The sequence below is a fragment of the Rousettus aegyptiacus genome, unplaced genomic scaffold (genome assembly GCF_014176215.1).
Source record: "Rousettus aegyptiacus isolate mRouAeg1 unplaced genomic scaffold, mRouAeg1.p scaffold_m13_p_7, whole genome shotgun sequence".
Taxonomy (NCBI): Eukaryota; Metazoa; Chordata; class Mammalia; order Chiroptera; family Pteropodidae; genus Rousettus; species Rousettus aegyptiacus.
Window position 1 is genome coordinate 16,214,869 of NW_023416310.1, and position 22,968 is coordinate 16,237,836.

At 45.2% G+C, this 22,968-nt stretch overlaps 1 protein-coding gene across 1 annotated transcript in view; it reads right to left on the reverse strand.

Annotated features, from left to right (window-relative positions):
- The window catches only part of ALK (ALK receptor tyrosine kinase), a 598,490-nt gene that overhangs the window by 67,261 nt on the left and 508,261 nt on the right, over positions 1-22,968 (reverse strand). The window contains exon 9 of the mRNA XM_036224695.1: positions 10,033-10,202. Within this exon, the coding sequence (XP_036080588.1) occupies positions 10,033-10,202 (170 nt within the window). The remainder of the gene's footprint in view (positions 1-10,032; positions 10,203-22,968) is intronic.

A 22,968-nucleotide genomic window follows, 5' to 3' on the forward strand; every position in this document is an offset into this window, starting at 1 on the left:
GTGTGTGTCTGAATGCAGACTGAGGGAACGGGGGTGATTTGGAGGGAGGGCGAGGCAGAACGGCTGGCCTGGGCGAAAGGCACCTGACGCAGGTTACCACGTCTCAGACTGTTCCGTCACCATTCAGTGGCTCGGAAGGAGGGAGCGCTCTGCGTCCCTTTTCGCAGCTGGGGCTCGTTGGGGCTCTGGGCACTTAGGATAGAAGCAGCAGATTCTGCTGAGGAAGAACACTTCCTCCAATTTCTCACTGCAGAGTGAATTTACTTGGCAAAAGTCTTCTAAAATGGACTGTCACAAGGCTCAGGTCGCAGTGTGCATTTCCATCAGAATAATGTATGTGAGGAAAAAGCCCAGCCAAATCCATCCTGTTGTTACCTGCGTAACTGATTCCAGTCACCGGTTGAGGAGGAAGGGCAGATGGCCAGCTTCGGGGTCCTGGGGACAGCCCTGGCTGGGATCAACACGGCCAGGACTGGGCATGCGCACCCGGGGTCTTTGGCTCCTGCACAGCAAAGGGGGGATGGGCTGGACTTGGCAGTTGGGGGAGCTCTCTCCCCCACTCTCAGAAGTAACTTACCATCTCCCAACTTCTGGGCTTAATGACACCAAGAGCAGTGAGAAGTCAATACAGAGTGACTCCAGGCGGCCAAGGGCCATTGAGACTTTTTACAATGAATCTGGCTTGTGAGGGAGCCCTTGGGGTGGAATAGGGGAGAAAATAAGTTTTTGGTCAGAGTGAGCAAATGTGAAGAATCATTCAGACTCTTCACAGTCCCAGGCTTCCAGGCACTGGCTGTCTGTGCTCACTTTTGGGGACTGAGACTAAAGAATTTAGTTCCCACAATGCCCTGGCAATGTCACAAGGGCGACCCACAACACTGCAGGGCGGGGAGAAGCCCTTCTCTAGCGAGTTCCCGCTTTGCTCTTTAATTCTCTCAATATGGGTCACATACATGAAGCCCTCCCCAGCCTTTGAGGGGAAAGGCGAAAGGTGGATTTCGCTTCCTGGAATCCTGGCCCAGCAGGAGATGTGCCTGTGCCCCAAAATACCTCCCCATAGTCTTGAAAGTGTCAAGTGTCCTGAGGGAGGAGAAGTCATGTACTTGGGGGGTAAGAGGAAGAGAGGAGAAGGAGAAAGGGAGAGGGGGAGAGATAGGGGGGAAGAGAGAGAAGGGGAAGAGGGAGAGAGAGAAAGAGAGTAAGAGAGACACCCAAGAGCCCCCTTTCCTTGGCCGGCTGTCCCTGTCTGAGTTCCCGAGGCTAGCTATCTCTGAAAAGCCACCATAAGAAGCGAGCTAAAGAAGGAAGGGCAGAGACCTCTTGGGAGCATCATTTGACTTGCCAGGCCACACAGGGAGACATTAGCAGAGGCAAGCTGGGAACTCAGGTCTCTCACCTCCCAGGTCACTTCTTTTGCCATCCTTTTCAGAACTTGCTGAATTCTGAAATCTCATTTACTCTCTTATGTACTCCATGCTATTGGTGAAATGCAACAAGCCCCCTGGAGGGCTGTCCAGAGCTAGAAAGCGCCTGCATCCATTCTTCTCAGAGAGACTGGATGTCTGCTCCAGCTTTCTCGGACACACGGACACTACCCTCATCCTCTCCCCTCTGTTGCTGTGCTGGCCTGTGGCTTGAGGGCTGAGATGGTGGCAATCACCGTGGTGAGAAGACTCAGGAAAAGGGTGATTGCTTGTTCCCTTCTCCCTTGACAAAAATATCTTTGTGAGGGTGAATTAGCAGCCTTCCCTGTTTGGTGGAGACTGAATTCCAAATGATAAAGTGAAGACTGGACTATGTACTTGGTGGGGCCCTGAGCAAGTCACTGAAACTTGTTAGGCATCATCTCGATTTTTAAAAATCTGTAATGTGGGTATTTTCACAGTAAAAGTCTTTCTTTACCATGGGAGATTTCAGTTCATTATTCCTGTTTTATACATTACATTTTTATTAGAAATGTTTCTTCAGGAAGTATTATAAGTTACATATCTTCCTTTGAGCAAAAATTACTTGAGCACCTACTATGAGTCAGGCACTGATTCATGTGTCTGCAGCTGGGAGTATAGAGATGCGTAACACATGGACCTTGACTTGAGGAATTTGGACAGATTTACAATTCATATTATTCACTGACCAGGGGATACTGAATCGTGGCAGTGAGAGAGAAGTGAAGAAAGACTTTGAAGAGCTGAATGCCTAGGAGAACGGTAGAGCTATGGATAGAAGTGCCAGTCAGGAGCAGGTGTGGCGGGGGCCATGTTTAAGGTGTTGGTGGGATGCCAACTAGGCAGCTGGACACTCAGGTTAGGACCCAGGCGGAAATAAAGACTGAGTCATCTGCAGAGGGGTGAGTATGGAAGCTGTGAACATCACCGGAGTTCTTGGAGAATAGCATCCAGAGAACTGGATTCTGCTTTGCTTCAAATATCAGCAACCCAGTCATCCCTTAAATGCTAAACTTCATGCCTGGGGAGAGAAGGGGCTGAGAACACAGGGCCACATTTTCAGAGGTACTAAGAGTTATGAAAAACATATGCATCTGTGGACTTGTAAACTGAGTTGTGGATATTACCAAGAAAATTTTGAGCAGACCGAACATCCTGTTATTCTAAAGGCAATCACTTATTGCCATTTTGAGCGACTACTTCTGAACCCAAGCTCACAGGCTGGATCTATCTCACTGCTTTGCACTCTTGATTGTGAAAACTTAGCAATCAAAAGCAACCACTTGTCTGAAACATCACAATAGATCTGTGTTAGAAATAGGATTTAAAGCTCAGAATTGCTAATCTACTTTTTGCTCCAATGATCTGAATTTTTCTAAGAAAGAAACAGGGCCAGATCCTTCCAGAGTTGCGAGTGTTCGATTTGTATGTATCAACGCCTGGTTGCATGCTGCACTGCTGAGCCACCAGCCACATCTCCCCCTCTTCTCAAAGGGCCAACCCAAGGCTGTCCTGGCCATGGTGCCATTTGGAAGGCAGCAGAGGAAGGGATGTCTTCTCCTCCAGCTCCTCTTTCCCTTTTTCAAGCCCTATTTCGAGGCTCATTTCACCTTTGGTCCCTCACAAGAACCTCCAGTAGTCTCCCTGCCCTGGTTTCCTCTCTTCTAGCCCATCTGTGCTCAGTTGCTCTCTATTCCCCACAGTCCAGAGTCCAAAACACTTGGCCTAACAGCTACATTCGCCCTCTCCCAAGGAGACTGCTTAGGATTCTCTGACACAACATAGTTGGCTATTCTTGAATGCACATAAGATTTCTTTCTCTAAGCCTCTGCTCATTCCAATGGCCTTCTTTGAAATGTCCTGCCCTTTTACATTTCCCTAAGACCTAAACTTTCCTCGAGGTCCATTTTGTAATAATACAATTTTCTATACGACAGCTACCCTAACATGGGGTGCACCATTTGAACACTGGCCATGCTCTGTGGACCCTGTTCCACGTGTTACTGTGTGCCTCCCAATGCACATTCTTTGTGACCCCCCACAGTGGGCAGGCCCTGTGACCTGGGAAGACGCTGGCTCATAAACCCCTTTCCATCCTCTGTCCTTGTTGGAGGATTAACATGTTTGCTGACAATGTGACAGCCAATGACACTTCTCCAGTCACTCGATTCCCTGTCTTGCCCACAGAACATCTGAATTTGACATTTTATGCTAATGACTTGCAAATGTGATGGAACATCAAAATCACCTAAGGAACTTAAAAAAAATAATATATATATATGTGTGTGTGTGTGTGTGTGTGTGTGTGTGTGTGTGTGTGTGTGTATTTTTTCATGGATCCAATATGTGATCTACTGAATCAGAATCTCTGTGTATGGGGCCTCGAATTCACCACTGATCAATACTTAGAGTAGCTAAATAAGAAACTGATATTCTCCAGTGACACTCTGATAGATGCTCAAAGATGGCAGCCGCATTCCATGGCTTCTCCAAACAGTGTGGCCACTGTATGGTCTGGATTTTCTGTCTCAGTCCCTATGGAAGTAAACTTTGTTCTCTACTAAAGGGTAATTTGTTAAATGTTTAACTAAGTGTATTTCATTTTTATTTATATTTGCAAAAAAAAAAAAAAGATGTTTATCAGAACCTGGGCTCTAATTTTGGAGTGAAGATGGTCAAAAGCATGCTAGAGTGATGACCTGAAAAGGCTCAAAGGAAGGAGGCCATTGTGCCCTGTTAGGAAAAATGGAGAATCTTCTTGTATAGCTGGCTGGAAGCATGAGAGCAGGCAGGCAGGGATGGGCTGGGTCTTCAGCAGGAGCTGCTGGTGGGGGATTAAGATAATGGATTTCAGGGGGTGGATGAAGCAAAGAAAAAGCTAACTCAAAATGAATAAGGAGTGGCCTAAAATAATCCAAACCCTAAACATTTTGTTAACAACAATGGCTACCATTTATCGAGTTTCTTACTACATGTCAAACACTGTGGATTCATTTCCTCAGGCATGTCCATAGTAAGCAGACTAGTCTAACGGTTAAAGGAAAATTATTTCACCCCTTTAAACCTCATATTCTTCTTGTAAAAAGGGGGTTAATTATAGTATTTACCCCAAAGGAGCCATTTTAAGGATGAAAGGAGATTATGCACATTGAGTATCTGTTATAGTGACAAGACACACAGTGAGCATGCAACAAATACTAGCCCTAATCATCAACATTTATAACTCTTCCCATGGCTTTATGAGAGCTGTATTTCAATTTACAAAAATTTGAATTAAACACAACTTTTTCACGGGTGTGTCTAGACCTGCAAACTAAGGTTCATTGGAAATACCTGGATTTCCACTTACTGGAACTTACTATTTCTCTACTCAGGTTAGAAACTGTAATGGAACTGCCTAATGCCTTTCTCATCACAGAAAACCGATACACAAAGAGAGAATATTTTATTAATAGTACCCCATAAAAAATGGAGCTTCTTTGGATGAGAAACAAAAGTGGAATAAGAGAAAAATCTTGGCTCTGTGGAGTTTCTGATCTATGTAAAAAAGACATAACTCTGTTTCACCGATTCCATTTGAAAGACGCATTTGTGAAACATACCACTTGTTGTTTAGGCCAAAGGGAACAGGAAATCTAAATAACTCCAGAGGGAACCTTTTTTTCTTGTTAGACTCTGTATATGGCATAGAGCTAAAAGCCTTTATAATGATAATGCTGGGGAATAGAGCCTGCACATGTGTGATAAGTTATACACTTTCTATTTGGCTGTACGATTGTAGTAATTTGTGGAACATGAATTGATCCATGGTGTTTCCAAATCTATCTTGTAATGAGTTGAACTTAGCATCTGCTTCTGGTCTGTAAGCATGTCAAAATTTAGGATGGTATGAGAACACTGTGTTTCATTTAGTAAGATATACAATTATAAAGAGGAAAAGTTGGGGTATGTCCCTGCGAGAGACCGACATTTAGAACAAGGGGAGAGAACTTGTCTTTCTTCTATTTTAAGAAAAGGAAGAATTAATTTCAGCAGAAAGAGTGGCAATCGAATGGGGAAGAGGGAGTGGATGAAGTGGGGAATAAATGAAGAAAACTAGTTGTATGAGGTGTATGTAAAGCAATGAGATAACATTTAGGTACATATCAAACCAATATTGGAGTTGATGCTGTTCTTCAAAATGACCTTGAACATATCTGTATTTTAGGGAAGTTGCCACTGCTCAAAACATCTTGGGCACTGCTCTTAGAGATTTTTCTTGCTACCCTTTTAAGAATGATTGTATGGTTAACATCATTTCATAATGATGACAGATGATAGCATTATTTCTATCACTTTGCCTGTTTGTAAATAGACAGAAGAAATATTGCTCCATGGATCAATGTCTCCCTGTCATCAGCCTTTATATACCTATGGCATATTCTCTGAGCCTTTGTAGAAGTATTACTAGGTGGTAGGAGCAATCTAGGCTCTTAGTTCTCAAGTGCTCAGCTCTAGATTTGCTTACTTACAGGGACAAGGACACATAATTAAGGCCAAAGTCTTCTGTGTAAAGAGATTCCGACAGGACAGTGACAAGAGACAAAGACAATACAGGTACCAAGCAAGTCTCTAAAGAGAATTCTTTGTCACAAGAGTAACAAATGCTGTTTGGGGACTTGTCTGATGGGACGCAGGTATTGCTTTGATAACAGAACACTTTTCAGTAGTATTTATTATAATGTGATTTTATCTGTCTTCTTAGACACAGGATGAACAGAGGAGGAATGTTAGATGGAATCCAACAAGTAAAATTCTCAGTTAATTAAGCTAGAATTTGAAAATATTTGCAATTTCCCTCAAATTATTCTGTTAACATATTTGTTGGGCGTACTATATGTTAAGAATGATAATAGATGTTCAGGAAACAGTGATGTATAAGAGAGACCTGATCTCTCCCTTGCTGGTGTATATTCAGATATTGGATAAGACAGATAGTAAAGAGTGACAAGTTTTTACAGGGTTGTTTCAAGAGCCATGAGAATATATTGTAGGTTTACTACATAGTTTAGGGGTCTAAGAGGGCTCCTGTAAAAAGTGAAGGAAGAGTGGTAGTTAGGGAAATGAAAGGCACAAGAAGAACTTTTGGTTGAAAAGAACAGTAGGTTCAAAAGCCTGGATGTAAGAATTCAGCACAACACAACTGAGCTGAAAGAAGTTCAGTGAGGTTACCAGATAGAATAATAGCGGGAGAATGGTATACATAGGGGTTGGCGAAGTTAGATTTGGACAGATCACATGTGGGTCTCCGTCAAGGTTTCATTAAAGCAGTTTGAAAGGTGCCCTAGAAACCACGGGAAGCCATTGAAGGATTTTTTAAATGGGAAAACGATTAGATTTACATTTCCAAAAGTTTATTCCAGCTGCCTTCTGCACACTGGTTGGGTGGGGACAACAAAATGGAGGCAAGGAAGCAAGTTGGGAGGCCACTGCCATATTTAAGCACGAGGATAATGGCTTAGGCTAATGTCATGTCACGCCCAGGGGCCACGACCAGTGTCGAGAGCCTGGGAGCTCTTTAGAGCTCTTTAGAGCTAACTCGTAAGCCCTTATAAAGTTGCTTTAAAAACCTTTGTAATGTGTGGCAGCTGGGGCACCCGGGAGCAGAGGTGATTTGGGACAGCGTAAGGAATCAAGTTCTTGCCTCTTCCAGGGCCAGGCTGGGGGAGCTGTCCAGGAACTGGGTGCTGAAGAGCTGAAGCCAGGACATGCCTAAGGAAGCTTCATGGAATGTAAACCGGGAGTATAAGGTGCTAACACCTCTCTCAGGGTAGGGAAGGAGGGAGAGGTCCTTTTTTTGGTCGTTTACCATTTTTTTTCTCATTCCCTTATTTATTTCCTTCCTCTACCTTCTTCCTCCTCTCATTTTCATTTTCTGACAGTCCAAGCAGGTATACCTCATTCTTCCTGGAAGAGAGAGGGAAGAGTATACCTCTTGCTCCTCCTCTATCGGAGACTTATCCTCATAAGGAGTCTATAGAGCACTGATGACAGCAAAGAACCCTCACTCTATGGTAGGGTTGGATGACTGGTTATTATTGCTAAATTGGCCATCCCAGCCTCTTCTGGGGCATTAGGTGGGGGAGACATCATTGACGACATCATCATCATCATCATCATCATCATCATCATCATCATCATTACCAGTAGTGGTGGTGGTGGTGGTAGTAGTAGTAGTAGTAGTAGTAGTAGTAGTAGTAGTTATTACTAAGCATTTACTGTGGGCCAAGCAGTTAGCTCCCCAACCACTTTCCTTCCCCAAGACCCTAAGAGGCAAATATTATTGCTCTTTTATAGGACATGGCTTGACTTGGAAGATCGGTGGTTGTGATTTTGTTATTTATTCAATAAATTACTTGCAGCTACAAAACTGAGGGATAAGGATGCAGAACATGGGAAATAAAATTCATTGACATCTATTATATAGAGATACTTTTGATAGTCATTATATTTAGTCTCATACTAATCTTATGAAGTTCTACTATTATTATACTCATTTTGCAGATGTGGATGCTGAGGCTCAGCGAGGTTCAGTAGCTGGCTAAGGTCACACAATGAGTTAGTGCCCGAGCCAGTTTTTAAACCAGTTTTTAAGCCTATGCTCTTTCATCCACAGTGCTTTTTTTGTTTTATGCGCCAGCCATATCTACAGTCTAGTTGGATTTTAGCAAGTGAAAACTATTTCGTCTCATCCTTTTGCAGTTCCACTTGCTTCTGGGTCTTGACGCCTCCTGTATCATCTCTAGCTCCGGTGCACAATCTCCCTGAGAACGGGGGAACCTATGTGTTCTGTAATTCCCCACTTATTAGGTCACAGGGCATCATCAAACCAAGTTGGCTTTGTCTGGATCTTCACTGAAGAGTTTGGTCTCATTATCAATACTGGAAATGTCAGTCTGGTAAACAGCCTTAAACAGGGAGGACAGAGGCTGAGAATAAAGTCTCCTTCAAACAAAATTCTATTGGATGGAAGTGAATAGAGTCAACATCTTACTTGTGGTAAATCTCTTGGAGCGGCCATGAAAAAGAGAGAGCTTACTGGATCGAGGAGAAAAAAATTCCTTTGATTCATCTGAATTAATTTAGCATCTCCCAGGAGGGAAGGCTCTGGCATCACCCTCCTGATCTCCATCCCCTGCACACAGCCCCCACAGTCCCGGAGGACAAAAGACTAGTTGATGGTGGGGAGTGCCCACACTGCCCCTTCTTTCGCTTTAATTAAATCCATTTGTCTTGGAGACACTGAGCCTTGGGGTGTCCGAAGGCTTTGATCTTTAACCCAAAGACATCGAAGGAGTGGGAAGCTGGTGCTCAGAGTGAGGACGCTGGCTTCTTCCTTATGAGCTCATGGAAACAGCAGACTCTGTGAAGTTTTGGTGAAGAATCCGAGACCCGCTTTTAGAGTTACCAAGCTGCGTACCAGCCGAAATCACCGCCCCCCACCCCCACACACACACCTTGCCTTAAGGCCTTTGCCCTCCTTTTTTGAAGGTGGATCCACCAAAATGACAATTCAAAGTCTAATACAGAGGCTGCTCTGGATTGTAGGTTTGATGTTTAGCCTATTAAAGGTAGCTCTTCCTTTTCTAGATCCATTTATCGGCCTCCTTTATAGATATAATCCCCCATCCCTTTTTGGTCTGGGACAGATCAGCACCCACCATTGAGGGCTCAATATCACACAGCAGAATGTCAAATGAGCTGCTGTGCTGGGTCATCTTTACTCAAGCACTGCTTGCTCCTGGCCGACTGCAGGTGGCAGACTGGTGCCATCCTGGGGAGGCAAGTGGCAGCTGAACTCAATGGTTACTGCTCTGCTTCACAGCCACATGGAGTTAACAGTCTTCTAGTCCAATACTCGCAATTTAAAGATGAGAAAACTGAGGCCCAGAGAAGTTCAAGGTCACAAAGGTCATTAGTGATAGACTCTAAATAGGAAGGAGGCCTCTGGCACAATCCCTCTGTTTACTGAAGAATGTGTTATCCACCTCATCCGCCTGCCTCAGGGGCCTGACGCCACAGAGCCCTGGGCTGGGACCGACAGGAATACCAGTTCTCACTCTGACACCAACGTGCTCACCTCTTGGGTTCTGTTTTTTCCCTTGTAAACGGGCAAGAGTGGAGAATGTGATAAGGCCTGTCTTACCTGTGTCACAAGTTTGTTGTTGTTGATAAGGAATAAATAGTAAAATGGGAAATTAAGGAAGAATCTGTTAAGTAAGGAAAAATGTTATACACATACAAAGCCTGATTATTATTTGGGAATGGTATGAATTGTTCAATTTTACTTCTTCTTACAGATATTGGAGACAGCCAGTCGGGCCAGGCCCGAGATGGGGGAGGCGAATGCTAATCAGCATGGACCCCCCTCGGGGAAACTTGGTACTCTCTGTAAGCCTGTAGCAGGTGTGTGAGTGCACGCACACGTGTATGTGCACATCTGGACATGTGTCTTGGGGAGAGGGGTTGCAGGGAGGGAGGACACGGCCCCCTTCTGCATTCTGGCTGATAGAGGGAAAGGGAGCTACGGGGATGGGTAGAGGCCCACCTGTCAGCCACGTCGAGGAGGGGCAGCACTGTCCACTGCCACAGGCTCACGCCTTCACTGGTGGCTACATGCCAGACCATCCTGCTTTGTTCCTTCCCGGTTTTGTTCTCCACGAGCACCAGGGAGACGTTGCCTTGCAAGACTCCACGGATGAGCCAGGACATTCGAAGCTGCGAGGGAGAGAAGAACCAGAGGGACATGATTTTGGAAGGAAACTTTTAGGTTCCCTTTTGAGAATTCTCAACCCTGAAGGATTTCTCTGGAGGCTCAGCCAAGGTCTGCCTAGTGAGGAGAGCTGGATGCCCACTGCTTGGTCATCTTCCCTGTCTCCCACAGGGCTTTGATTAAGGTTCAGGAGTCTGGGCAGGAGCAACTGATGGGCAATTTTGAGACTTGGTTCAAGTTGATAACATCATCCTAAATTTCACAAGATTCTGCCTCTGAGGTGATAGTGAGATCAATGGTGGGGGGGGGGGGCGTGTATTAAATGACCTTCCTAAAAAGGACCCAGATGTTGTCGTCTGTGGTCCCAATTTACTTTGTGACTCGACTATTTTTAGTGATATGGGTACCAAAGATTTTTAGTCTTTCTTCAAAGACTCTAATAATCTTATTTAGAGAATACCATGTCAAGTATTAGCTACCTAGAGACCATACAACTTGATACCTGTGGCCATTGGTAGGCAAAGGTGAAATGAAAATCTACACATCAAGATCTTTTAGTATGGTTGTCTTTTAGAATTTGAATGCCCACTTTGCCAAAAGGAAGCCTTAATCTTATGCTTTCAGTGTGCACTTATTAAAGGTTTCTCTGGCACTGTTCATGAGACATATGAAAGGGAATTGCAGCTAACATGTCTAAGAAAGTTTAAAGTCATGCCCAGAGGCACAAGGTCTCTGGTCTTTGTGCTTCAAACGATAGAGGTCGTGTTAGATAGAAACAATCCATAATCAACATTTAAAAGTTAGGACGACTGCGGCATATCACTGCCCCAAATACTCCTGTACATATGGTCATCAGAATGGCTACTGTAGAAAAGAGCTAAAATACATCCTATGCAAGTCGAAGTTCTCATTTGCTGTGGTGCCCTTTTTTTCTTCTTTCTGATTCTCATTGATTAAAGACATTCTCCTTCGTAAATCACTGCCCCTTTATCTCCCAGTCCCCAAGCTCATGGTTGCCTCACAATTTGATCACAGAAGTTATGAACCACAAGGCACTGAAGCCGAAGAGTTCCCTCTATGTTGCATACAACCCATTGACTAACAAGGCCACACCTGGCATTGGGATGTCCAGGTGCTGTTCTACTTCTGAGACCCTGAGTCAGGTAAGCTCGGCCTATAACCATAACCTCTTCACTTATACCTTTTCCATTTCCCCCCCAAAACTGTAGCAAATCCTTGCCTCCATTGAGACCTCCCATAATAATTTAACAAAACTGTTAATTTTTTTTCTGGCCCCACTTGGCTTTCTTGTGCAATCTAGATACCATGACTGGTAATTTTAATCCTTCCCTTGCTAACTAAACCCTCTCAGCCCCCAGCCCATGTCCTGCTGTGCCAAGCTAAGGACAATGCTTCCACATGCTCTCTCTACTTCTGTTCTTGGCCACAGAATATTGCTGATTTGGACTTCCATGAAATCAGCCTGTTGAACCGCAGTGCCCTGGATGGCTGGCGGTGCTTACTTAACCACTGTGGATTTCCATAGTTGACTTCCACATACACAGAGCAAGACAGGTGCTTCAAACTCTTCCTCAAACACTGATGCTGTTACCTCCTGGCCCTCAATTTCTGATCCATTATTTTGATTCCTACTTTACTGATAAAGTTGGCTTCATCAGGTACACTCTGCCTCAGCTTCTTCTTTTTTTCTTCGACATGTCTATTTATCCACCTTCCCCCTCTTCCTTTCCTGTCTTTTAGAATTTGAATGCCCTAGTCCTCGTCTGTCAGTTCTTTCTCCTCTTTTCTCCAGCACATTCAGAGTGTCTCTACCTTCTGGCTCCTCTGTGGACAAGATAAGGTTTTGCCCTTCCTGCAAACCAGCCTTTACACGATCTTGCCAGCTCCTCTGGTTTGTAATCTATTTCTGTACCTCTGTTTAGAGGTTAACACCTCGGATAACTGGTATGTAACTGCTGCTTCTATTTCCTTGTTACTCAATCTCTCTTTAATTTCTTTTAACCTGGCTTTATTCTCATTACTCTAACAAAGTAACACACCATGTCTTTATAACTTACTCTTTGAACCCTTTCCACCACCTCTTAAAGTGCCTCGCCCTCTCCATTCTTTCTCCTTTCTAAATTCTTTTATATATCTGTCATATTTTCCTATTTATCACTGCCATCTGTGACCCCTCAGTGGTTTATCCCTATTGATTAATATCAAGGCATTCACATTCCTCTATAATCAAATCAACCTTTTATTCATTTAATGACTATTTATCAAGTACGTATGCTGAGCTACATGTATCCTCCATTCTAGAATGGTCTAAGAGCTCTAGAGTAAGAGAGAGGTCTGGATTCAAAACCGGATTCTTTGGTCACTTGAAGCTCAATTTCCTATTCTCTAAGATGAGAATAGGTTTATCTACCGTATAAGGTTATAGTGACAATTAAATGAGATAATAAATAATGTAACAAAATATTAAAAAGGAATTTTGGCTTCAGCACTGAGGCACCATGCACTATATTTCAAAGGAAGTCTGAGAGCATAATGATGCAGAACTTTCCAGAGAGGTGAATGAAAACAAGCTCCAGAATTCTTGATCCCTCAGTCGTGCTTTGGATAGAAAAAGGTTAGTGGTTAGGTATTAGAAGGGAGTCTTTGGAACTTGCCAATTTGCAGCCAACTGGCTGTAATCCAAACTTCCCAGTTCTCAGCTGCTCTTAGGAAACTTTCAGTTTGAAACAGAATCTGCTCGTGCCATGAGCAGGCTAGTGAGATGTAGCCCTGTCACATCAGCACTGGGGCCGCTGACCAGCTGACTGCTGAGCTTTCTCCATCTTCCTGCACTATATATTTTAGGCCAGTCCACCTGGGCAAGGGTGGTACTGAGAAAGGCATCCTTAGCGTTTGAGGAGGTCAGCCAGGACCCCTCTTGGTATCAGTCCTTAAGGGAGATAATCATCAATTCTTTCAACAAATATTTACTGCATAGCTACTCCGTGCTGCATATGATCCATATCTTCCCTGCCCTCATGGAGCTTATCATCTAGCCAGGAAGTCTGAATTGAATTAAATGAGTAATTGAAATTGTGCTGAGTGTAGCGAAAGGAGAAGTAATCAAAGCCACTTGACAGAGAAGACTTAAGGCCTGAGAGAGTCAAAGACACCTGACGTAATACAGTGAGGACTTGGGTCAAGACAGACACTTGACCCAACTGTTCGGAGCGATGGATAAATAGGAAGATTACAAATTTGACTCTCCTTTCACCTTTTAATACTATCATCTATGTTTATAGCAGAAAACATATATTTACAGCCAAACTCAACAGAAGGAATGTATTGTCTGAGATTCAGCAAAGTCTTGCTCTAGAACAGATACGAAATATTTAGAATAAGATTGCAAACTGGCACCAGTGAGTGGCCATCAAAGTTTGTTTTTTGGTCTTTTTTTTTTCTTAATCCCCTGAGTGTGGGTAAGGTGATGTATCCAGGTAGATGTTATTCTTCCTCAAGATTTACAAGCAGTCTTTCCCTTGGCCTATTTCTCCCCAGTAGTTAGTTATCCCTAGTGATTCCAGCCTCTAAGGGTCAGTCAGTACCTTGCTACTCAGAGTATGATCTTCAGGCTGGGATCACTGGTGCCACCTATGAACTGATTTGAGATGCAGAATATCTGACCTGGCCTCAGACGCACTGCACCAAAATTTGCAGAGAGGCATGGAGTTAGACAGCAGCCTCTGGGGCCCTGCCCGTATGCTCCTATGACTCATCCGTGTCCTTTCAAGAATGTACCAGAAGCAACTGCATTTTGTATCGACATTCGTTCTCTGGTGGCTCGTCAAACTACCCTTGTTTCCTTGTCTGTTGACAATGGCGTAACTTGGGAGTTTGGTCTCTAAGGCCAAAGTGAATTAACTGCGTGACTTTAAGCCAACCATTTACCCTCTCTGAGCCTTTATTTTCTTACAGACAAACTGATGATACTAACCACACCTCCCTTGCCCACCCTAAAAAGTGGTTATAAAGCTTGAGTGAAATAAAGAAAGTGGAAGCAGAGCTCACATGTTGTGACGAAATGGTTAAACCAGTGGTTTTCAGCCTGGGCTGCAAATGAGACTCATCTTGGGAGCTTTCAAGGCTACCCGTGTCTGGGCTCCTCCCAGGAGGTTCTGAGTTAATTGCCCTTGGGTAGGTCCTGGGCATTAGCAGTTTTTCGAATCTCTCCAGGTGATTCTAAAGTGCAGCCTCAGTTGAGACCACTGGGGAGATGGGGCCACTTAGTGCAGGAAGTCACCTGGCCTTCTCAGTGAGGGATCCATTTTCATCTTGGAGTTTGAGTACGAGGTAATTCTTAATAACTAGAAAATGACTTTAAATGGGCCGACCATCACCAAGGTGTAGAAAGAGTAATTTTCTTGCATGGATGGGAGGACATGGCCTTGGGGGAGGGGCTTCATGTGGCTGCGACGTCGCCCCTGGGCAAAGAATAAGGACATCCCTGAACATGAGCGATCCCGGGCCTGGGGTGAGCAGGGATGACCTGAGGATGCGAACGGGACCACAACTATCCTCTTGGACCTGCAGGGTAAGGTTTGCACCAATTTCTTAATTAGAAGAACTGGAGGACTGATGTCAATTCTTACTAAATATCCCTTATTAATTACATATCTGTAAATGTACAGAGCAACTATCTGTGGTTCCCAGAGCAGATCACAGGCTCGAGTCCCTCTCAGAGGCTTCCATTCCCCCAGGTTAAAGAAGCCCTTGGATATCACTATGGCACAGACATCCACTCCAGGTAGACCCAGCTTGATCTGGACAGTCATGGGTCAGGTTGATCCTTCTGGACACGGCCGAATAGATACAGGTTATAAATGACAGCTTTTGACTAATAAACTCTTTTCTACACAGACAGCAAGTGAGACGAGTGAAAAGAGACAACGCCAGGAACACGCCACCAGCAATTATCTCTCTGGCTCCAGCCAGCCTTTCCACCAGGGCCTTTTCCCCCCTCCCTCTTGGTGGGGCCTGATAGACTTTCCAATTATGCGCTACCAGTGTTTGTCATTTTATTAATTAAAGTTCCGTATGTAAAGCAGGAGCAGCACTGTGGTTAGGCCTAATGCTATTATTTCTCTCATGGCCCTTTCCTTCTCCAGAGGTAATTACTGCAATTTTATGTTTAGAATATGCCCCATGTTTGCTATGCATACCTCGTGGCAAATTCACAACAATCTCCTGAGCCCATAAATAAAAAGTATCAGCATGAAATTCAGGCTGAAGTTGGACAAAAGAGAATCAAACGTATCAAATATTGTCCATTCTGTATGCAGCACTCCTAAATGCTACGAGGGGTGGTGGTGTTTTTCTTTCAATTTCCGAAGGGCTACATGAATTCCCACAGGAGAGGCAAAACCAAGGATGGACACTCAAGTGTGTATTTCACTTCAACGATAGGAAACATTTTTTAACAGACAGAGATGCTGAAAGATGAGCTTGTCTGAGGCAGATGGTGGGTACTCCCCCCGTACTCCTCACATCTAGTCTCTACTAGATGACCAGGATTGGGGGTGTCATCAGGGACATCCGAGCTTTGAATGGACATTAGGGATCCTTTCCAACCTAAGATGCCACAGGGCTGTGATTCTGAGTGTGAACTTTTAATTTTAAGAGTTCCTTGGTTTCAACACGGTCTCTTGTTAACTTTAACTGAGAGTATCGACTCACTGCAAACGCCAGTGTTTTTTTGTGCACCATCTCCTAATTCACCTGGAAAAAATAAACACCAACTCTCTAGTTATAAATAGCCTAATGATAAATCAATCACACACAGCAAGAAGCAGGCCAGATGCAGATTTCTGATAACAAGTCAATCAAATATGCTGGCAAATACTTGTAATTATGGGGGCTTAAGAAATGCCGGATTCCTGGTCAGGTAGGAGACTTAAAAGATTGAGATCCTTTCTGAAAACAGCAGCCCGTGTTTCCTTCCTTCTGAGGCATCACACTGAAGCCAGAGGACACCCAGCCAGGGTCACCTACGTGCCCCCTTTGTGAAAACACAGCAAGAAAATGTGCAGGCTTTGTAAAAAATAATAACCGTGGGACGCCTGACTAGTGAGGTTATGGAGTTACAGGTATTTCTTTCCTTCTTTGGCCTTTTCCAAATTTTTTACAGGGAACATCTATTACTTTTGACAACTAGAATAAAAACAATAAAATAAATTTAGGGCATGCGGCTATTAAAAGCACGTTTATGAAGAACAGTATTGATATAGGAAAATATAATATTAAGCAAAGAAAGAAAACACAAACTGCTTATGTGCTGTGATGCTAAACGTGCAAACTCTGTATCTATCACTCTGCTCAAGCCTACATTTGCCTGTCGGGAAGGAAGCACCAACATTGCAACAGGAGTTTATCTTTGGGGAGTAAGACTGTGGGCAATTTCAATTTTCTTCTTCATACTTTCCTGTATTTTCCTAATGTTCTATAATAAACATGGAACACTTCTGTAATCAGAAGAAACGATAAACACTATATTAAAAAAGGCGGCGAGGGAGGATTCCGATGTCGTTGGAAAGTGGGAAAAGAGAGTGACATCTTTTTGCCTGCTTCGGGGAGGATCAGGTTCTCTCTCCTGCTCTGCAGGCTGTAGAGCTGTGCGAGGAAGCCCAAGGGAAGTGGGTTGCCTCTGGGAAGCGAGGTGGGGTCATGCCGAGGACAGAGCCGGGGCTTTGAAATCAGAAGGAGTGGTTCTGTCTTTCTATATGATATGATATCTCAGGGCCTGAGCCTCCCTCCGTATAATGAGGCTAATCATACTCTCCTTATAGAGTTACTGGGAGACTTTAGTGAGATTATGAGAGCCTGGTGCCCAGTTTGGCAAATACTTTTGCTCGATAATTAGTTCCTTTCTTCTGTATTGGACAGAACAGGCAGGAAACAACATATTAGAGAGAAACAGCTCACTACAAACAATAGGAGAGTGTGAAGGAGGCTGTATTAAACATTTTGGTCCAGTGTTACATCTTCTGGGTTCCCCAGAGAATGATCTTTCCAGCCTTATCGGAAGAAAAAAGATGGCATATTTCTTTGAGCTCCACTGTAATGGCGGATCTTGGGCTAACAGCCTCCTCCGTGCCTCAGTTCTTCCGTGTGTGATGCTGTGAAAGAGCTTTGCACTCCTCTGGCTGGGGTCGACTCTCTGCAGTGAAACTCCGACAGCTTGTACGGACAGCCCAGCCGCTGGAAAGAAAACGGACTCCAGGCCCGCGAGCGTCTGCGGGGACCCCGGCATCCGGGAAGCGCTTATTCTTTGACAGCTGGGGAGAGTCTGTGCTTTCAGTAGGGTGTCCCGCTGTATCTGGGCCACCTGAATATGTTCCGACAATCAATATGTGGATTTCGAAGGGGACCCAAAACTCTGCCAAGTGCCTGGGAGGATTTTTATTCACGTGTGTGAGCCTTGACAGTAATTCTTCATTTGTCTCATCATGTAATGGCGTGGGTATTCATTTTGAATGGCTCAAAGGTTTTAAATTAATTATGCCCAACTGCAATGACAATTGTTGTTGATTGCTTTAGCCCATTAGTATGTGTCCTGGCAGTCAATATTGAAGTAAGTGGTGACAGAATGCGAGGTTCCAGCAGCTTCCCAGTTTCAGGTACTGAGGTAAGCACTTCTAGGTAGATAGCCAAAGAAAACCAAAACGATAATTCATAAAGATCTATGCACCTCTATGTTCATGGCAGCGCAATTTACAACAGACAAGATATGGAAGCAACCTAAATGCCCATCAACAGACGATTGGATAAAGAAGTTACGGTTCATATATACAAAGGAATACTACTCAGCCATTGAAAAATTGAAATCCTACCATTTGCAATGACATGGATGGACCCAGAGGTTATTATACTGAGTGCAATAAGTCAGAGAAATAGAAATACCGTATGATTTCACTTATATGCAGAATCTAAGGAACGAAAAGAACAAACTCATCAAAACAGACTCAGAAACATAGAGGAGAGTCTGGTATCAGCCAGAGGGGAGGAGAGCTGGGGGGCTGGGAGGATGGGGTGAAGGGTTAAAGAAGTACAGATCAGTATTTGAGGGTCACAGGGACGGGGACGACAGCCGAGTGAATGAGTTAATGTTGTGGCTAGGTGGAGGGAAAGAGGATTCAGGGGGATAGTTTTATAAACTATGTAACTGTCTAACCAACGTACTGTATATTTGAAACTAATAATAAAATAAAAAATAAAATAAATAAAAATCACATTAAGCCACGAAAAAAAAGAAAAAAGAAAAAAGAATTCTCTTGATTCCGAAATCTCTGTAGGGCCACACTTGCTGGATCCTTGAACATCAATGAAGAGTCTCCTCGTTAACTCTAATTCTGGAGAAGGGTCATGCTGACAATTGAAAAGCTGCCCGATTTATTGATTAATTATTGATTAAGTGGGTTCAGTGGGCACATCCTCTTGGTGATAATGCTTGGCACTAATGCTAGGCACTGTGCAAGATGATGCTCTCGACCTGCCTACACATTGCTAATTGACCCAGAGGAGAAATAAGAACACATACAATCCCCGAATTTATGTTAGCAGTGACGTCGTCATGGCTGTGCAAAGTAAGGAGAGGAATGATAATAATTGCTGCCATCCGTAAAGTATTGTGGAGATTACAAAGAGTTTTCACATTTTCATTTGATCCTTGCAACAACCTCATGCGGCAAGTAAGACAGGTATTTTTATCTCTGGTTAGAGGGTGTGACTTGCTCGAGGTCTGTCTTATGGCTCACAAGTGGCAGAGCTGGGATACAAACTCAGGTGACTTAAGTTCAGTGGCCTTAGAGTGTGCGCAGATTTGACTTTGGAGTTGGACAGATCTGATTCGAATCCTGGCTCTGCCTCTTACCACAGGGTGACCCTGGGCAAGTCACTTAATCTCTCTAAGCCGCAGCTTCCGCATCAGTAAACCAGGGTAACAACCCATCACAGGTCCGTCTTAGTAATGAGATAAAGCGGGTGGAATGTTTAGCACAGCGACAGCCACAGGTAAGAGACTGACAGTTTAAGAACGCTCTCTGAGTTGGCTTAACGGGTATGCAGGGTCCCTTGCCTCAGCCCCCTAACTAAGGGAAGGTTTCTTTCTCCTTGGAATGCAGAATTCGGCTGTTTGAGGGCTCTAGTTAAGAATTTTGGCTTGCTTTTTAATGTGATGTAGCTGAATGATCCATAAGTAACCTGGAGACCAGGACCTGTCATATTGAAATAAGTGTTCTTAACTTTTCTGCTGTATGAACACCCTAAAGGGATCCCAGATTCCCGATGTCTGTCTCCAGCATGGCTGGCCATAGGGTAGCTTTGAAATGAGTACTTGCTGGCTCACTGCCTGACTGAGGACCAGTTCTGGCCTCTGCACCCCCTCCTTCCCTTGCAAAGCAGTCATTCTTAGGCCCCGGCCCAGGGCTCTCTGACATAACTGTCTCCCTTACTGGGGGTGCGAGCGACTGCCAGAGCTGAGGCCCTCCTGGAGTTTCGGACACAGCATCGGGTCAGGGTGACTCATGGGGTGGGGGTGGGTGGGACAGTCAAACACATTATCTGCAGGCTCTACGGTGACCAGGACACAGAGAGAGGTCACATAATGTAGAGAGGCCTTTGGCTTCAGAGAAAGGCAGCTCGTGCTGGAGCTCTTTCTCTGGGCTTCTTAATCTGGGGGCGCATATGCCTCAGGTCTTCCTCACAAACTGTATCTTCCCGCGGTGTTAGCCACTCAGTATTAAGTAATGAGTCGTGTTTTTAAATCCAAACAAATAGGCTTGTGAGAGGATAAGATACAGAATTAGCATTCATGTTAACGTTTATAAAAAGAGATGCTACAAGACAAGTCGGGTGTGTGGTGTCCTGCCCCGGGTCATTTCCCAGACCCCTCCTCCGCCTCGGTGCCTTCGGTCTAGCCTCCCTCCCCTCTCTTGGTCGCCCCTTGTTTCCTGCATCCATTTCATGCCCAGGAGATCTCTCGGGGAGAGAGGAGATGCCATTGTGTCTTAGATATGCTCGGCTGCACTGCTGGCCAGCTGTGCACGGTCACAGCCTCCCTCCCTGAGCCTTAGTCTCCCATTTGTAAAGGGGCGACACTATTATCTCTTTAGGTATCTGCTGCCAGGTGGGAGTGGGAGTGGGGGTGGGGGAGGGTATTGGAGAAGAGGAACTTGGGTGGACTGGAAGAGGGTGCTCCCCAGGCCCTTGCTGGTGGGGCTGGTAAAGGGGTGATGGGCGCCCATCTGCGGCTGGGGAAGCATCAGCTTCCTCAGATCCCGGTCACCGAGCTGGGCAACATTCCCATCCCCTCTACTTTCAGGTGACCGGCCCAAATTCTTCAGAGTCAGCATCTTTGGACAGGGCAGGCCGCAGCCTTTGATCCTAGAATCATCGCGAAAGTCAGATAATAAGGACGGCAGCAGAGGAGGAGCAGAAACCGCGCGTCCCATTTATCGAGCATCGGCCGTGTCCACACCCAGGCCGGGCACTCTGTCTGCCTCGTCTACTTGTTTCTCCCACCAGCCCTGCAGAGGAGAGCGAAGCTGAGACTGAGGCGATCGGCACAAGGTCGCTCTGCCAGAAAGTGGCGGGATTCCACTTCGGTCTAAGTGGCCTCTAGGACTGCTCTCCCCGCCACACCACACTGCCTCAGCGAGGTTCCTTTTGCCCTGGCTCCACGTGACCAGTTGGATTCCTTTGGAAATGCGGATGTCACAGCTGCGGGACCATGGGACAGGAGGAAGCTGCCTGGAGCCGCCACTCTGCTCTGACTCGCCTCAGGTGTCAGCATCACCCTAAAGAAGCCAGAGGGGCACTGTGCTTAACACCGGGCCCGTCATTATGTCCTCCTGAGCAGGGAGTGGACGACCTAGCTGGATGTCACATAGCCTGCATGGAGTCCTACTCCTGGTTCTCAGAAGGTCCCCAGAACAGGAAGAGGAGTGGTACAGAGAACAGAGTATGAAAGCAACCCCTGGCAAGTCTTGCTGGATTTGCTCTTAATTCAGGCAAACTCTGAAGCCTGGAGCTGCCCCAAAGTGAGCAGGAACCAGTGAGCCTTCTGTCACCGCAGCGGAAGTTACAGCATTAGATGAGACGGCATTTAGATGTCCAGTCCTCAAATACCTGGCCCAAGGTGCTCGGGCTTGTGGGAAGGGAGCTGGGGGTGATGTTATGCTGGCAGACCCCTCGCTTGGGTCCCCAACTATTTATAAAGAGGGTTGATTTTTACAGATACCACGTGGTGTTTATGCAGCATTACTTGGCCACACAGGGCACAAGCTTCTCCCAGGTGGATCCTGGAAGGGACTGGCTTGTTCTTTTACTGGTCAGCATTCAGCCGAGATACAAGGGAGGATGGGTGAGTACGGAGAGGGGAAGGGTGAGGTTTCCTTCTCCTCAGCCGGGCACGTGTTTTTTGCAGAAGGTGGAATGACAGCCTTATTCAGCATCAAGCCCATGAGGGCTCTTGGAATAGCTTCTCCTTCCTGATTTGCTAAAACAAGTGAGAGCATGTGAGACTAAGAATAAGATACACAGAAGCCACAAATAACATCTGAGTCCCATAGCTGAGGGACAATGTCCCCCTTGGTTGCGCAGTGACTAGTCCTGGCCTGCGAGACTAAGAAGGTAACCAGTCAGCTGCAAAACAGGGTGGTAATTCCTTCCTGGGAAAGAACGAGGGTTTGTGGTGGGGTGGGTTGGGGCTCTGGGTCGGGTGGGAGGGATGCCAGTCCTCGGGGATGCTTTTGAGGCCCACATCAACTCCCCCAAAGCTGAGGAGGTGCCATGTGTCCCCAACAAGGGCAGGGCAATGGGATAGAAAGAGCACAAGGCTCAGAATCATAATGTTTGGGTTTGATCTTGATTTTGTATCCACTAGCTGTTGGTCTCTGGATCCATCTCATTCCTGCCCCGCTGAGAAGGGCCGTTTCCACCCCAGGGCGTCCCTGCACGCACTGCGACCCAGACCCAGGGCGGGGTGACCCCTGACAGGTAGGATCTGCTCCACAGCTTGAGCTGAAGAGAATGTTACAGCTCGTGCCCCTGGACCCCTTGTCGAGGGTTTGGTGGGGGCCGATAAAGAAAGAGCGCTTCTGCTTTCGTTTTTTCCTCTACCTCAAGCCATCCTGTAATAATTATTTTTAACCCGTTTCCCTTTTGCCCCGAGAATACTCGGGGGCAGCGCTTGCAGCTGCACTGTTTGTCCCGAGAGAACTCACGGATCACAGTCCTAACCCTGCCCCAACGTTTGCCAGGAGAAATCTCACTTTTATTATTTTCACATCACTCTAGTGTATCGATAATCTTTGGAAACAAATGACGTCATTCTATTTATAGCGTTCCGTTTTTAGCAGTGGCATTTCCATTTACAAAATACAGCAATTCTCGATTACTGAAAATGTCAAATCCTAGAAAACATCGCATTTCCTACACATGATGTTAACATCGTCTCAAACAGTTGTTAGCCGAAGATTCATCTGATAAATCCGATTTATGTACACATTTCTGTTACATTAGGATTAGGGAAAAGTTCTGTTTAGAAATAGCTCCAAGAACAGGTTTTGTATTTTATTTTCACATTGAAAACCAGTTGGCTTTGCTTTAGCTTCAAAGAGTGCGTTTATGTAAAATTAGTTAACGCTAGCATAGAACTGCGCTTTTTTTTTTTTTTTCCTAAACAGGAAATGGGTTCATCTTATCCTTTCCTTGCCT